The 16236-nt window shown below is 40.7% G+C and overlaps 2 protein-coding genes across 2 annotated transcripts in view; one reads left to right on the top strand and one right to left on the bottom strand.

The window, feature by feature from the left end:
* The window catches only part of TDRD9 (tudor domain containing 9), a 2107755-nt gene that overhangs the window by 526334 nt on the left and 1565185 nt on the right, over positions 1 to 16236 (top strand). Inside the window, exon 7 of the mRNA XM_069207577.1 lies at positions 7826 to 7990. Within this exon, the coding sequence (XP_069063678.1) occupies positions 7826 to 7990 (165 nt within the window). The remainder of the gene's footprint in view (positions 1 to 7825; positions 7991 to 16236) is intronic.
* The window catches only part of RD3L (RD3 like), a 661792-nt gene that overhangs the window by 430068 nt on the left and 215488 nt on the right, over positions 1 to 16236 (bottom strand). The gene's annotated exons all lie outside the window — the stretch shown is intronic.

Genomic DNA, 16236 nt, shown 5'->3' with positions numbered 1-16236 from the left:
AGCTGGACGCCAAGCCTGTGAATCAGCTACTAAATATTTATGCAAGTAAAAGTTTGGCTATCGCTACATGTAGGGCTGGTATTTGGTGCATGGCAAGCATCCTTGGATTCAACAGGTTGAAAATAACTTAATGAAAAATGTATTTGCAGTCCCATGCAGTTGTGCCAATGCCATATGCCATGCTGTACTGGGGATGCCTTATTTTAGCTGATAGAATTAAACTTGCACCTTTGTTACTCTGGTATTCTATCGGGATAAAGGTCGAAACTGTCCTTTACACATTGGTATTAAAAGGCTGTCTTAGATTGTATGCTGCTCTTGATATCCCTACCTGTCTGTGAGGCGATAGTGCTCCTGGATTTATTTGGTTCACCAGATTTCTGTCTCCATATCAAAAAGGCTATCTTAACACAAATATTTCTCTATAAGGCAAAAATATAGGAGTTGGATAAACATAAATCAACGGTGAGTATGTTTAACTTGGTCAACATTCATGAGAGCCTTCAATACTACTTATCTCTCATCCAGAGTAGACAACATCATTTTGTTCTCATAAGATTCCATTTGAATTTATTAACCCTTATGGAGGAATACCCAGCTAATCTGTGCATCTTATTGGACCTGACCTCTTGACTGTGTGATGGAATTTCGACCCAGACATTCCTACATATTATGCTTTTTTGCATTTGATATCAGACACCAAGAAGGACATTTTTATTGCCACTATTTAAAGTATTTTAAGTTCAGACAGTGCAGACCCGCCCTGCTATTTTTACAATAGTTGCATAGCCCTTTGGTATGTTGTGTGGTGGCCTCTTATGTTTGGCAGATTTAAAAATGTTAAATATTATAAAGGCCGCTGTGCCTAAGGCAATGTCTGCAGATGTATTGGTTTTTCTGCTGGATTGGGCTGTTATTAGTGCCGTTCTCTGTATATTATGGGCTCTGTGCCTGTTACCTCTTTGTATACAAGTTGGATGAGTTGGTTTCATATGCCGATTTAACTGTCTTGTTTTATAAATGTATTTGCATTGAATTTGTATTTATTTGTGTTTTTTAAGCTGCAGAACTGCAGCGTGTAAAGTTATTTGACTGACTGACTGAATCCGAACTCTCCTCATCTCTTTCCCCGGCCTAAGCAGTTTAAGGCCCTCTCTTGGTGACTGGATTGTTTTATTGGAATTGCATTTGAATTGCACGCAATCCGTGAGCAGGCATCCGTATTTGATCTGCTTACTGGTCAGCTCTTGTATTACTTTTCAACAGTCCCTGCGACACTGTAGTATAGTGGCTGTGGAATAGAGAAATATTGCTGCCTTTGATGTGAAACAACGTATGCTCCCTTGCTCTGACCATAATCTTTTATTTTAGAGGGAAGCATACCACTATATTTGTTCTTTCAGTGCTTCTGCAAGGTTTTTGATGCAGGCACGGTCTTGTCTGGATATGTTCCAAATCTTCTCATGTGGAACTGAGCCATTTGAGATGCGACTCCATATGGAAAGTTATGGGGGTGGTTTGCTGATCTATTTCCAAGTTTTTTTTCTGTTGTGCTTCTGTATTTTCGTGTCCTTGATCTAATGTTATTATATTGGTCCTTTTGTGTGTTATTTCCTTACGCAGCTCATTGCGCAACTCAGGCATGTTTTCCGGGCATGTCTGATTTCAACTAGGCAAGGCAGGCCGTTAACTCTTCCTTTGTCAAGGTTCCAATACGTTTTGCTGCCGACATTGTTGAGCCAGTCACTTGTTTGGAGACCCAACGTAAATTACATGCCTTATTGTGTTGGTCACTTCTTTGTATTGACAGGGACATAAGCCATCCACCAATGTCATTTATGCCCTACTGGCAGATGCAGTCATACCTGTAGGCTGTCTTTAGAATTTGGCCACAGTAATAGGAACAATAAGTTGATTTAGAGCATAGTCTATAAGACCAATGCATACAACATGCTGCAGCAGTACTTAAAGCAAGCTAATCAGCAGCAATTCACACATTTAAGCAAGAATGACCTTTATAAACCTTCCCAAATTGCATACAACATCGAACAATTGCAGATTTAAAAGATGTGTAATTGCTTCACCATGATGATAAATCTTATACTTTAAAAATGTTGGTTTTAAGATAAACCTATTACCTAAAAAAAAAAATATAAACAGTCAATAAGTGCACATTAAAATGTTTAAACCCGAAATCACATTTACAAATATCATCCTCATGCAGGAAACATAAGATTTTTCCTGATTTAAAAACAGCAGATTAAAAGCCACACAAAATTTTAATAACCGCAAACATAAATGAGGGTTGGGTAGCAAGGATAAGTATGGGTATTCACATTTTTTTCTGCCACATTTCCAACATATAGGTTGCCGATAGTTTTGTCGATAAATAGTGTAAATCATTTGTCCTGGATTCCCTCTCACAAACTTCCTTCAGATCTCTCTTCAAGAGTTGGGGTGGATCTTCAGGTTAATCAGTGGCAGTATGTAATTTTGTGCCATATTTACCAAACTTTTCCTTCCGTCTCCTGCCCATACTACGTGCTAACCACTATTTCTTTGGCACAGAGCTATGATATTTTTTAATTTTTAATTGGCCACCATAAGGTTTTGTGGCACACACCTCTTACCAGAGATGTTGGAGGATATGGTGTTACCACCAGCATTCGCCAAATCCCCTCCTGAGGTGCGCCCCACATGTTTCTCCCCTGCTCTCCCCTAGTGATGTTGCACTTTCTTAGTTCAGTTAATTGCTTGTGCGAAAGCTGTCCGTCTGATAGTCAGGATTTTAATCCCCCCCACTTTTGATCAAACTGAGACCATGTGATCTCGGTCTTCAAAATGTTTGCAGGTGGGAGTCCAGCATATTTCGGGCACCTCCACTCTTCAGTTTTCTCCCAGGACAGGGGAGGTGGGGGGCAGGAAAGGGGGAGAAGGGTCAAGTGATCTCCCTCGTGGCTCTTACACAGCGACACGTGGTCCAGTGCTGTCTGCAGCCTTCCCAGCTGCTCACACAGGGCCTCAGTGCTTCCCCTTTATGCAGGTCTGTCAGTCTGGATATCTTTAAGTCAGCTGTGATTCCTCTAGGCTTTCCAGGTCCTCTTAGTGTGGCTCTGCACCTCAACCCCAGAACGGGTCCACCGAGTTCCAGACCTCACAACCGCCAGTCAACATCTTTACCTGTGGGCTCACTGGCAAGCATCTAAACTGAGGAGTATTCCTTGGGGCTGTCCATGTCTGCCACCACAAGCCTGCTCACCGTTAGGTGATCTCCGACAGGGAGCTGCAGCAAGGATTGGGGACAGATCACAGGAGCTCAATCTGTTCCGGTTGCCCTCTTGAAGCAGAGTCCAATAATTTTTTTTAAAGCAGCAACTCTTAAGTGCCACAGGTAGCACCACTGAACTCAATCATAGCAGTGTCATAAAACCTGTCTAAATTTGGCACTGCCTGGTGTGCTGATGTTACCTTACACTCACCTGGAATGTTTACTTGTTTGAAAAGGATTTCTTTCAACAGATTGAGGGAACATCTGTGGGAGCAGTTTATGCCCCAAATTGTCCCATCATCTTCATGGATAATCTGGAGACTCAGACCATCTTTTCTGGACAAAAATCCATTCCATGATGATGAAATGGTTTGGAATAGATACACTGATATTTTTCTGATCTGGAGAGGTACTCCAAACGCACTTCCCACATTTGTTTGATGGTTAAATGCCATGAACTCTAATGGGCTCAAATGTGCTTCACAACAGATCAGGGAAGAGATCCCATTTCTGGACCTCATGATTAAAACCCAGGAGGGTGTATGCTATACTTCCTTATATCGTAAGCCATCAAAAAGAAACATATTGCTAGAATATTCAAGTCATCATCCTGATCTTTGGGCAAAAGAGTTTGTTTACAGAATGTGAAGGTCACATTGACCCCTTTTACTAATTGTAATACAGCCAATGTTATTTATGCCATAACTTTCCCTTGTGAACCTGTGTACATTGGTCGGAAAAAACAGAAAATAAGGATAAGAATATGCCAACACAGAAGTCGCTTGAGGTGCAAGGTTATCAATGCACCACTGATGGAACATTTTGAGGCATTAGATTATACTGAGGATGACCTTTGTTGTCAGGTAATTGATGTGGTAAAAATGCTAGAATGCGGTGGTGACATTTCTACTCTTTTGAAAAAGAACAACTCAAGTGGATCCTTAGGACTGACAGCCTCCACAGTGGACTGAATAAAATGGAGGATTGGGCAGCCCTGGTTTAACTGCAATGCATCGATGACCACTGAAGGGACTGTATATGTATATTTGTTTTATAGTTTGCATAGGCGACTAGCTCACCTGGTTGAACTAATATTCAGTGCCCTGCTGTTTTTGCCTTGATTATTTTCAGATTTTTGTTTAGCCCTGTGCTCACTTTTGTCTGCCAAGTACTGTTATGATGAATTGGTGTACTTTATCGTGATCAACAGTAGACTCGTGGAAATAGGGGGGATTGTTTGGTGTAGTCCACATTGCTTGTTCCCGGCACACTGCATTATACCCAATTATTTGTATGGATCTTTTTACTTGAGGAACATTGCAAATTATTGTTCTCAACTGCACCTTTTGGTGGGTTTCACATTGTGTAGTCTTAACATCATTGATTGAATGATTTTGTTTTTGTCTAATTGCTCATACCTTTACATTTACCTTTGCTGGGTGTGTGAAATCATTCATTGAATAATATTGGTTGTCTAAATTCTGATGATTATTGATGTATATTATCGCTTGGAAGATTGACCCCCTGTTCTAATGGCTCTCTGTCCCTTTTCGTTTCTATGGCTCACTGCCCTTTATTCTCTCCTATTAGGTAATTGGTGCATGAAATTAGTTTTGCTATGGATATAATCTCCTATTAGGTAATTGGTGCACAACATTAGTTTTGTTATGGGCATGATTGTAGCATCTGTCCTTCAGTTGTGAAGGTGAGTTTTATATGCACCATTAAGAAATGACCACAATTGTTTTCCACGACCCTTTCGCACTTCCTTGCAGTAAGATTCAATGGACACCTCTTCTCATGCGACTTTGTCACATTAACTGGTTATTGCAATGAATTTCTCATTACATTTCAGCACTTTGGACGTTACCAATTGAATTCTACTCAGGCATTGTCCTTAGCATTCAAGTTCCTATAGCCAGGCTGAGATGGCATACACACGTACCCGTGGTGAGATTCCATCCATGTCACCTCACCGAAGACCTTGTCACTGTAATTGGTTATTGCATTGGTTACTTCAATACTTTTTCAATACATTGAATGTTATTTTCGGATTCTCACTTTGGCATTGCCCGTTATTTGCGGTAAGACTCTTCTCCTTCCCTTGGCAGTCGCCACACGGGAATAGACACTGTACATCAGAATGACCTGATATCTGGCACTTAATAATTATACATTAGATCGGTTGGTATCTGTTTCTGACATTCTTCACTTCTTTCAGTAGCCAACCTATGCAGCTCTTGGTTTCATTACTCATGTTAATTAGCTTTGTATCGTCACTTTTGGGTTCTTTTGTTCTTATTTCACCGTCACCACTGCCTCTTTGTTTGTGATTTTGTGCCATTTCTTGACATCACAATGACCCAAGCATGGAGGTCGTTTACATGGCAGTTCACTTGTTCAAACACTATATTATCTAAAATGCCTAAAAAAATACCTTTTCTTTTTTTTTTCTTTCTCTTCCCTTAATTTCTTGCTTTTTGACTTTTTGTTTCCTCATACAGGTATCCGCATCTGGTCTAGTTCTGTGTTGCGAGGCATGCATTGTATCCTCCTGATGATGATCCTTACATTTATGTGGATTGAAACGTTGATGACTAGAACCCTCTGACCCTTGTGTATATATGGAATTGAATAATGGGTACAAAAGTGTTGTGATCTAAAAGGAAATTGTTAATAGATTTTCTATGGTTTTGCCACTTCGTTTGCCTGAATGTTATGTACCTGTACAAATGGTCTCCTGTAAGGGTGTTACCCTTACATTTAATCCTTTGTATAAATAAAATTGTCTTTATAATGCTGATCCAAATCTCCCTGGGCTATATTTATATCACCGGTGTATCAGTTACAACTTACCCTCTGGTTAGAGACCCCTGAACCCAATTGAACAGCATTTGACAAGCACAGAATCCAAAGTATATCCACTGAGGAAGAAACTATATACATATAAATAAAAATACAAAGCAAAATGTGCTTAACCGGTAAGAGGATGGTAGGAACAACAAAGGTGCAGTTCACCTTCACTGGAAAACATGTCGTAACACTGCTTGCCCCACTGCTGCATCACTGTGAGCTGTAGACTCCAAGCAGTAAAGGTGTGTATATTCTTCCAGGTTGCTGCCCAGCAAATTTCTGAGAGGGACACACCGGCAAACAGCACCATAGAAGTAGAGACAGTTCTCATAGGATGAGCATGCACAGTTGTGCGTAATGGTCTGCCAGCCCTCTGGTGACAGAATTGAATGGCGTTGGAAATTCATCCACAGATGCTTTGGGAGAGGATAGCCTTTTCTCTGAGCTCTGCATGCAACAAATATTTGATTCGATTTTTCAAAAGTGCTTCGTTATTTTCCAAATAGAACTTTAAGAGTCTTTTGACATCTAAAGAGTGTATCACTCTTTCAGCTGCTGGTGTCTTAGGGTCCGGAAAAAAGGGCTTGAGAACCACAGGTTCATTGAGGTGAAAGTCTTATGGGACTTTAAGAATTAATTTAGGATTCGTGCCGTGAATAACCCTATCATCCCTGAATTGGAGGGAAGGTTCCTGGATGGGGAGAGACTGTATTTCTCTAACTCTTCTGTGTGAGGTTATGGCCAGGAGGAGACCCACCTTCCAGAAGATAAATTTGATATCTACTTTGTGGATATGCTCAAAGGGATCCTTCATGAGATGTGAGAGTACATTGTTGAGCTGCCAGAGTGGAGGAGGCCTATCCCGTGGGAATGTTCTGAAAAATCCCTTGAGAAATTGTTTAATGAGCCTGGTCGATCATAGTAATGGTAATGTGGGAAATCGCCTGAAGCGGGAAATGGCTGCTAAGTGGACTTGGGGTTAGAATAAGGTGTTTGCAACTAAATGGCAGCACTCTATTTCCAATGTTCACTTAATTGTACTTTTTCTTTGACTGCTTTAATGGAAAAATCTAATTGGAAATTTGCGGAAAGGGCACCTAAAATACCTACATCATCTAGCCAGTTGAAAATGATGCATGGCCAATACATGGGTGAAATGATTGGCTGTTCAGCTGTTTGATAGCACTTACATAATTGCCAAGAAGGAAACTAGCTCAAGAAAAAGGCTTGTTCTCATTTCAGATATACAGAAAAGTAAACCAGCTGTAAACATATCTTTACTCTTGAAGTTATATTTTTTGAAAACTGCTTATGTGCCTGCAGTGGTTCTTAATTTGTACATTTTGGAGTTAACCCGTTTTTAGCTTTTGCGCCATTTATTATTTTGAAATGACATTATTTTTCTGTAGATTCTAAAGAAGATGTAAGTAAGTGTGTGTAAAAAATGAACAGGTCACTTTTCTCTATCCCATATTTGGTATTTCCATGTTTGAGATGAAGATTGAAAATGGAATTCATGTCATTCTTGTGAGTATTTATTCACACGTCAACTGTTATTATAACAAATGTAAGAACGTCTAAGATTAATTCTTGGCTGCTTTTGTACTAAACGTTTGTTCCAGTGTTATACTCATTTAAATGTGAACAATATTAAACTTCCTATACAACGTATTGATGCATTTGGCGGTTATTGTTCTTTAACAGGTAATCCTTATGTCAGCAACAATCAATTGCAAGGAGTTTGCAGATTACTTTGCAGTTCCAGTTCATAATAGATTGTTGCCAGCTTATGTGTTCGAGGTTGAAGGCAAGCCGCATGCAATCGAAGAGTATTATCTTGATGATTTGAAACATATTGATCGTTTTAAGGTAACATTTGGGCTTGCCAAACTGCCTATGCCATACTTTGTAAGCATGCGGAATTTAGAAACGCGATATTTATAGCACATTGCTTGTGATTTTGAGATGAACAATGTGCTTGGAATTGTAAATGTAACCTGTAAATTACAGATTATCCTTTCTGATAAAAATGTGTTCTTTTGTGTTTGCTGTGGAATGGATTGTACATTTGCCCGAACATTCTATTCCCAAAGGTGGTATGAAGATTTTCTGCATCACTTTCAGTAGTGCAGTGTAAAGCTTAGACTTGGTTATCCATATATCGAGGCACTCGGTTCTTCATTTGTAGGTCCTGTTCGTAGAATGGGATCACACACATGCTGGAGACCCCATGGGAGTGCAGGTTACTTCATGCATTAATTTTGGTCATGTCCAAAGCTAGAAGACCTTTTGACATAAATTGTGAAAGGAGTAAAAAGCAGACAATGGACTATTCGGTGTCTGAGGAAGCCAGAGACCTTAATATGGGGTGTGCTGATGAGCTGTGGCAACCGTGGGTCACTTGTAGCAGTGAGGCTTAGTGTCCTCGCCCAGTGGGTAATTCAGCAGATTATACTTTTTATCTTTTGGATACAGAAATTGTTTTAATCTAGGCATGGCAAAAATCATGCATGTGCTGAGACACTCACGGTAATTTCTACTGAAATACCTGCTAAAGGCTTTCTTGACTAACATGTTAAAAAAGCCTAATGATGCGAAACGTTCAAAATAACCTGAATATGATGGGTTGATACAACTAGAAGGGCACAGAGATTGCTTTAATTTGTTACCAGCGCTCCTTCCAGATCAGGATTCTCCACAAGTAGCTCACCATCAGTTCTTGTTTTACTCTGCTTTACCAACATGGGTCCAGGCCTCATCTGTGTTTACTGCATTTCGATTTTTTTAAAGACAGTTTTACAGCAAGTTAGTTTAAAGAAGCAATTAGCTGAGTCGATAACAGAGCATACAGAGTGCTAATTGCATACAGTCTTTCACCCACAGATGTGCACTGTCTGGTGGTGGCTACCTGCTTGCTGTTCCCCCGGCTTCTTGCACCCTTTCTTATCTTGGGCTGCAGGCCCCAGCGCTCCTTCTGTGGTGGACTGTTTTCCCGATTTATGCCCCTGGGCGTTGGTTTGGGGGATTGAGGACTGAGGAGCCGCCCACGTGGGTATGACGGAGTGGCGGTGCGAGTCAAGTGTTAACTGCTGGTCATCGGGCCCCCTAACAGCCTCCAGTAGCACCTTGCATGAAGGAGCAGATGTTCGGGCACACCAAAAGGCAGAGGTGAGGCCAACTAGGCCGAAATATAGGATTTAGGTAACGGTGGCACCAATCAGGAGGATTGTGTAAACAAATTATCGCATCCACGCCTCAGAGTTTCACAATTTTACCATTGCTATAAAATAATGACGCCTAATATACTGAGCATCCATAAATCAAAGGCCTTAAGGAGCAGAGGCAAGCATACAAATGGAGATGGAACAACGGTCAAACATAAAAAGCATCCCTTTTTAATAATAATCATAAAAAAAAGACAAAGCCATATATATTACCTATAGGAAGTTAGTCTACCAGATCCCAGATTTGGCCTGATTTAAACATTAACAGAAGTCAGCCAACATTCCCTGTAGGTCATTCTTTACCTTCCTTCTTCAAACCTACATGGTGACCGAAGTGCAGAGGTGAACAGCCTTTTTGGCATCGTCGTCAATTTCAGTCAGAAAAAAAAGCAGGGGCATCCAACTTGGAAACTAATAGGAGCCCCATTACGTCTCAGATAAAGAAAGTATAGAGCTTAGTATTAATGAACTATGGAATTACTTAACGCAACCATAGACTTACATTAATGTAACACAAGACACCAAAAAATTATTCTGCTAACTGGTATGAGCGTTCAGCTGCATTGAATGTGATGATTTCAGCCCTTTTGTAGGCCAAATTTGATCATGGAAAAGCAACTGTGTCCATTCAAAGCCTGCAACTGTTAGTAAAGGGGACTGGTGTAAAACTTCATGGATTGAATACAATATTAGCAAAGCTCATGCTACCTTGCCAGCACTCCAACTGGTATGCCCTTAGTCGTAGCAAGCTATTATATCCAATTATGAGGAGTTCCCTACTATATTAAAATGAATTCTAGAGGAATTTATAGAAACAAAACCATGTCAGCAGGCTCATCGGGCAAGTGGGCGTTCAAAAGGGACCAACATACGCACACAAGCTAATATAGTTATTACTACTGCAGAAGTATATAGTACTCCACCTTGGATGTCAGCACAGTTCATCTTGCAAAGAGATATGGTCTCAGGAAAAGATGGGCGGTCTTCTAACCCGCCGTACAATGTTACAGTAAAACCTCAAAGGCTGCAGGCTGCCAGTACTGATTCAAGTGTAAAACAAATCAGTCATATGGCACCAATTGTGGTAGAGCAACAACAACCAGATGGAGAACAAAAAAATGCTGTGCAACATTTATCATTACGTAAACAGTGTCTCTACTGTGGAAAAATGTGGGCGACAACCAGCCGAGAACTTAGAACAAGTAAATACTACAAAGGACCTAAACATCAAAGATTAATTTTTTTCATTCCTGTCAAACAAACTTTATGGGGGCTGAGGAAATTAATGCAGAACTTGCATCAAGAGAGCAAGAGAAGCTGTATCGATTATTTTCTAAATAGCCAGCTAGATCGACCAAGAATCAAAAGCTGTGTTTTTCGGAGAACCATGCAGGCTCTCCAGGTTTTCTAAACAACCAGCTAGATCGACCCAGAATCAAAAGCTGTGTTGTCCGGAGAACCAGGCAGGCTCTCCAGTGCAGCTTGCAGCTTGGTAACAAAGAAGCAAGCACTCAGCCAGGGCCTCAAATAGGTGTCATGCAGCTGCAGGATTCTCCAGCACAGGCCCCTCCCCAGCCTTTAACACCTATTTCGAAAGGGAGAGGGTGTAACACCCTGCTCTCAGAGGAAATGATTTGACCTGCCTTCCTGGGACTGGGCTGCCCAAACCCCAGGAGGGCACAGCCCTGTCTGTGAGGTTGCAGCAGCTGTAGCTTCAGTGCAAGCCTTAGAGAGCTGGTTTGGCAGTACAGGGGGTCCATAGTGGAGCCAACAGGATGCATGGAATTGGCTCCCCAATAACAGATTTGGAATGGGGGGGGACAATGCCATGATCTTAGACATGTTACATGGCCATATTCGGAGTAATCATTGTGAAGCTACATATAGGTATTGACCTATATGTAGTGCACGTGTGTAATGGGATCCCCGCACTCACAAAGTCCGGGGAAATGGCCCTGAACTATGTGGGGGCACCTTTGCTAGTGCAAGGGTGCCCTCACACTTAGTAAGTTTGCACCTAACCTTCAGCAAGTGAAGGTTAGACATATAGGTGACTTATAATTTACTTAAGTGCAGTGAAAATGGCTGTGAAATAACGTTTGTGTTATTTCACGCAGGCTGCAATGGCAGTCCTGTGTAAGGGTTTGTCTGAGCTCCCTATGGGTGGCAAAAGAAATGCTGCAGCCCATATGGATCTCCTGGAACCCCAGTGCCCTGGGTACCTAGGTACCATATACTAGGGACTTATAAGGGGGGGGGTCCAGTATGCCAATTGAAATTGGTAAATGTAGTCACTAGCCTATAGTGGCAAATTTAAAGGCAGAGAGAGCATGAGCACTGAGGTTATGATTAGCAGATCCTCAGTGACACAGTTAGGCACTACACAGGCATACACATTTAGGCCACAAACTATGAGCACTGGGGTCCTGGCTAGCAGGATCCCAGCGAGACAGGCAAAAACATACTGACATACATGTAAAATTGGGGGTAACATGCCAAGAAAGATGGTACTTCCCTACAATGAAATATCACACATCTGCACATCTGTTGTGCACCATAATATTCATCATAAGAAACCCACAGTTAATCAGTGCAGTGGGCATACAATGGATTCAGTCTGCTTTTCTGTTGGAGCTCCAAACCCTCCTGTAGTTGATAAGGAATGTCTTGTAGAAGGGTGCTCTAATTACACAAGTAGAGTACTCACAAAGCTAGAACTAGCTCCCAAGGTTTCATTGGGCGATCAATACCATACTTACTCTGGGATGCAGTTGCTGCAAAAAGAATCCGACACACCCCATCAAGCAGTAGTTCTGCTTAAGCTACTATACAAGTTGGGGGACGCTAAGATTACCATAACAGAACTAAGTTACTGAAGACTTTACCTACTGACTTTCTGTTGTCAGCTCAGACAATCGGTACAGTGACTTTTATTTTTTAAGCAGGCTAGTGAGGCCAATGAGACAGCTAAGCTGACACCTGGAATGCAAGGAGGCATCTCTCGCCATATTGGATCTAAGAGACATTTGATAAATGGGGAATAGAAATCATGCTTCTTGAACCAGAAATATCATGTAACCTTTAAAACTGTCAGTTCATATAATACATTTCCTGTTAAGTATGTCCATAAAAGAAATACAAAATCAGCAAGATCCCCAGGTTAGTGGCTGAGCCTGCCCACGATTACAATGTGAGTACTTTATTAACTCGGGGTGGGGGGGGGTTGCATCCGTCAAATGAGATTTAATAGGCCTGTATCGAAAAGATCAGTGTAAATATGAGAAATCAAGGCAGTCAACACTGTACGGTGATAAAATCATCTGTCGTTCAAGGGCAGAAAGACTGGTCCTGACGACTTTGGGGTAATCCAACCAAACTCGAAAAGTAGCCCCACGGCAGTGAAATCATGCGTCTGAGCATACGAATGTCGAAATAGGATTATCTCCCTTACACCAAAATTAAATGTATAAGGCTTTGCTCATGGAATATCAACTGTTGGAACAAATTAAAGTACAGAAGGATGCTAACGAATATGAAATATAATTTGATCTTATCTAAGTGATTGTTTTGCATTGATAGGGTATAAATCCTTCACTAGCCTCATATATAAAAGGGCTTCTAAAGGTCGATCAACAGGATATTAGCCATACTTTGTCAACTCTTTGAACTGTAAGCTACAGCGGATAAGATCAGATAAATCATGGATTTTGAGGATTTCAATTGAATTCTCAAATAAGTGCCATCAGAACCTACTCTTGTTTACTTTATAGTTAAACCCAGATAAAAAATGTCTTCAAACCAAAGGAGATTACTTAATTAACCATCTTTATGAAATCATCATGGCTAGCCTACATGCTGAAATACCTGTTAGTGGTGACTTAAATTTGAATGTGTGTACTTTTTGTGACAAATTGGAATCTGCAAGGCAGATAGACATAATATGGAACATCCCGCCTCATTTTTTCCATCTGCAATGTTGCTATCCTAAATGAGATACTTTAGTTGAAGCCTTTCATGAACTCTTATTACGTTCTTTGAACAGTTGGCACAGCATGGATCAACCTGCAGCATTTACAACGTTGCTTCCAAACCTAGTGCTGTGCTGTACTGGACTACACATTTTTATCAGTGCCTCTATTCAATCAGCATGGAGAGGAATGCTTAAACTATCTAAATACAATAGCTGTTGAAAAGCCCTTTAGCCTGGCAACTTGGTCAGAGCAATGCCTGGCCTATGCCTGGAACTAAGGGCATTGATGTGTAAACAGGATAGTGGTTCAACCACTCCCTTTAATTGTGACATTTTGGTATACAATCAGTCTCTGCAATGAAAAGCTGAAGGCAGCTGAACTAGTCATATCTATCGCCAAGGCAATGCGCTGATCAGTGATAGTCTGAACTTATCAATTAAGGGAACATTATAAAAAGCTACCTTGGGAAGCAGAGCAAACTGCAAACAAACCAGTTTGGATCTTTTTTCTAAAGGGTTCCGCACCAAATAGAAGCTGCCAGTTTTGGAGTGAGTGAACTCTTACAGCCTCGATACAACCACCGAGAGAAAATCAGTTGAATAGCAGTACATGGAAGACCTATGTTACTCAGTTGTATAGATCCCATACGGAGACCCAAGAACAACCTTCAACACCATTTAAAGATTCTCTAACAACAATCCGTTCAGGGCATTTGTGGGCATGCTTGAGCATCTCTGGGATCACTCTTATTTGCCATGGAGAAGATTATTGCTAAGGGGAAGGGGTAATTGCGCCCCAGGGCCAAACGGCCTACCCACTGCAATTTTTAATGACGATATGCAAATTTGGTCCAATGCAATGAGCATCATCTTTAATAATAGTCTCTTAACTAGTGTGGTTCCTTCATTGCGGTATGGGCCCATAAAGTACCTATACTTCAAAACTGAAGTAGGGACAACCCAGAGAACTACAGGTTGATAGACCTGCTCGATGTGGATGCCAAATTCTTTGCCTCACTGATCCTGCAAGATCTATACAACTGGGCAAATATAATACTCTGGATTCAGACAGGGTTCTGGAAGAACTCTGGAACCTTTGACAACATCATGGCACTTGGCTTTTTTACTGTATAAAGTCCAGGCCAACAAAACAAGTTTTACATGCATGATTTGTTGATTACAAAAAAGCTTTTGATAGCATTGACAGGGCTAAGTTATGCTCAGAAGCTGAGCAATTATGGTCTTCCAGCAAAAATATTGAATTCCATCATCGCCCTATATACCAATAAATTGGGCCCAAGTCGAAAAGGGTAGGGCCAGCACTCTGTCCAAAAGACACCTTCTAGACAAAGGGCTAAAACAGTGCTGTGTTTTTCCCCCCGTCCCTTTTAATGTATTTACTGCTGACATTGAATCAGCTTTGAAAAATTCAAAAGCCTTTCTTCCAAGACCTAATGGTCTATCATTGAATATTATTCAATATGCTGATGGTACAGCACTGCTAGATTTCTCTGTGGTTGGGCTTCAATGCTCTCTCAATAATCTGTCCTCTTATTGTAAGATCAATGGATTAGAAATAAATCCAGGAAAAATAAAAATGATCATCTTCTCAAGGATTCTCAAGCGGTTCTCAAGGTTCTGGTAATTAGGGGATCATATGATTGATGAGGTTAATTCATATAAGTATTTAGGCATTAAGTTCCTGTTTTCTGGAACTTGTCTTCACTTGAAAACTTTGCAAAAACAGGCTGTAGGGATTTCAGCAGGACTTTGCAAAAGAACAAATAGTATGACAGGCCCCTCACTAGTACTATTATGATACGTTATAAAAGCTACATCTTTGCCCTCATTAGCGTATGAGCCTGAAGCATTCCCTAACAAATTCGGAGCTGGTTAAATAAGTATCAATCAAAACTTTTTTGTCAAGTCTTTAGACTTCCAGATTCCACAAGAGACTCCCAGGTACGACTAGAATTTGGTCTCATCGAAAAAAACATTGGCACAGGGGGCCACCTTATTGAACATTGGTCCAAATTAAAGGAAGCTGACGCCTGGAGCTTAACCTGGGCAAAGATCTGTTTGTTGCTTACGTCGCCGTGGCAGGAGGCGGTGCGGAAGACTTAGCAGAACTTCAAATAAACCATCCATGGAACCTGAATATTTCATATGAGACCCTCACATGCCTTTTAGGAAAGTTGGTGAAAACACTAAGTAAATGATAATCTCCATAAATTAGAATCAGTAGCTCATAATCTACATGTAGTTACAACCTAAGTTGAGATGAAACCCTACTTTTATCTAACATTGCCTCTGTTGAGAATTTCCAAGCTCAAGTTTAAGACTATGGATGTACCTTAGAGAAGTGGCCTAAAGATGAAAATACACACGTAAAAATAGCTTGTAATTTTTGTCCTTGTTATCCTTGTTTCATGACTTAAGCACTTGTCCCTGCTTTAAATGAGAAAGATGTGTTTTTTGTTAAACATTGCTTTCAGGGCAGACAAGGACAGCAGGCCCATTGCCCTTTTTGTGGAACTCATGGGCAAGGTTGAAGTTCAACTTGAGTGGCAAACAACTCTGGAAGAATTGAATTGCACAACATAAGTTTCATTTTGCATGGAGCATGTGCAATCTGGACCCCCCCTTCATATTTAGTCTCTGATATAATTTGACCACAAGTATCAATCGAACTAATTAATTTGATGTCCTCTGCACTTTATATATGATTTTTTAATTGTATTTTAATGTAATTTTTTGGGAAATGTCCTGAATTGCGCACTCATTTTTAAAAATTTTGCATTAGCCACTTTACCTTGTAATTTTGCACTGTTTTCTTGGTACAAATTGTTAATGATTGCTGGAATTTTTAGCGACTCTATTTGTGATCAGATCTTTAAATATTTGCATATTGTACTTAATTC

The sequence above is a fragment of the Pleurodeles waltl genome, chromosome 9, assembly GCF_031143425.1.
Source record: "Pleurodeles waltl isolate 20211129_DDA chromosome 9, aPleWal1.hap1.20221129, whole genome shotgun sequence".
In the NCBI taxonomy this organism is placed as follows: domain Eukaryota; kingdom Metazoa; phylum Chordata; class Amphibia; order Caudata; family Salamandridae; genus Pleurodeles; species Pleurodeles waltl.
This window is presented reverse-complemented; position numbering and strand designations above follow the sequence as displayed.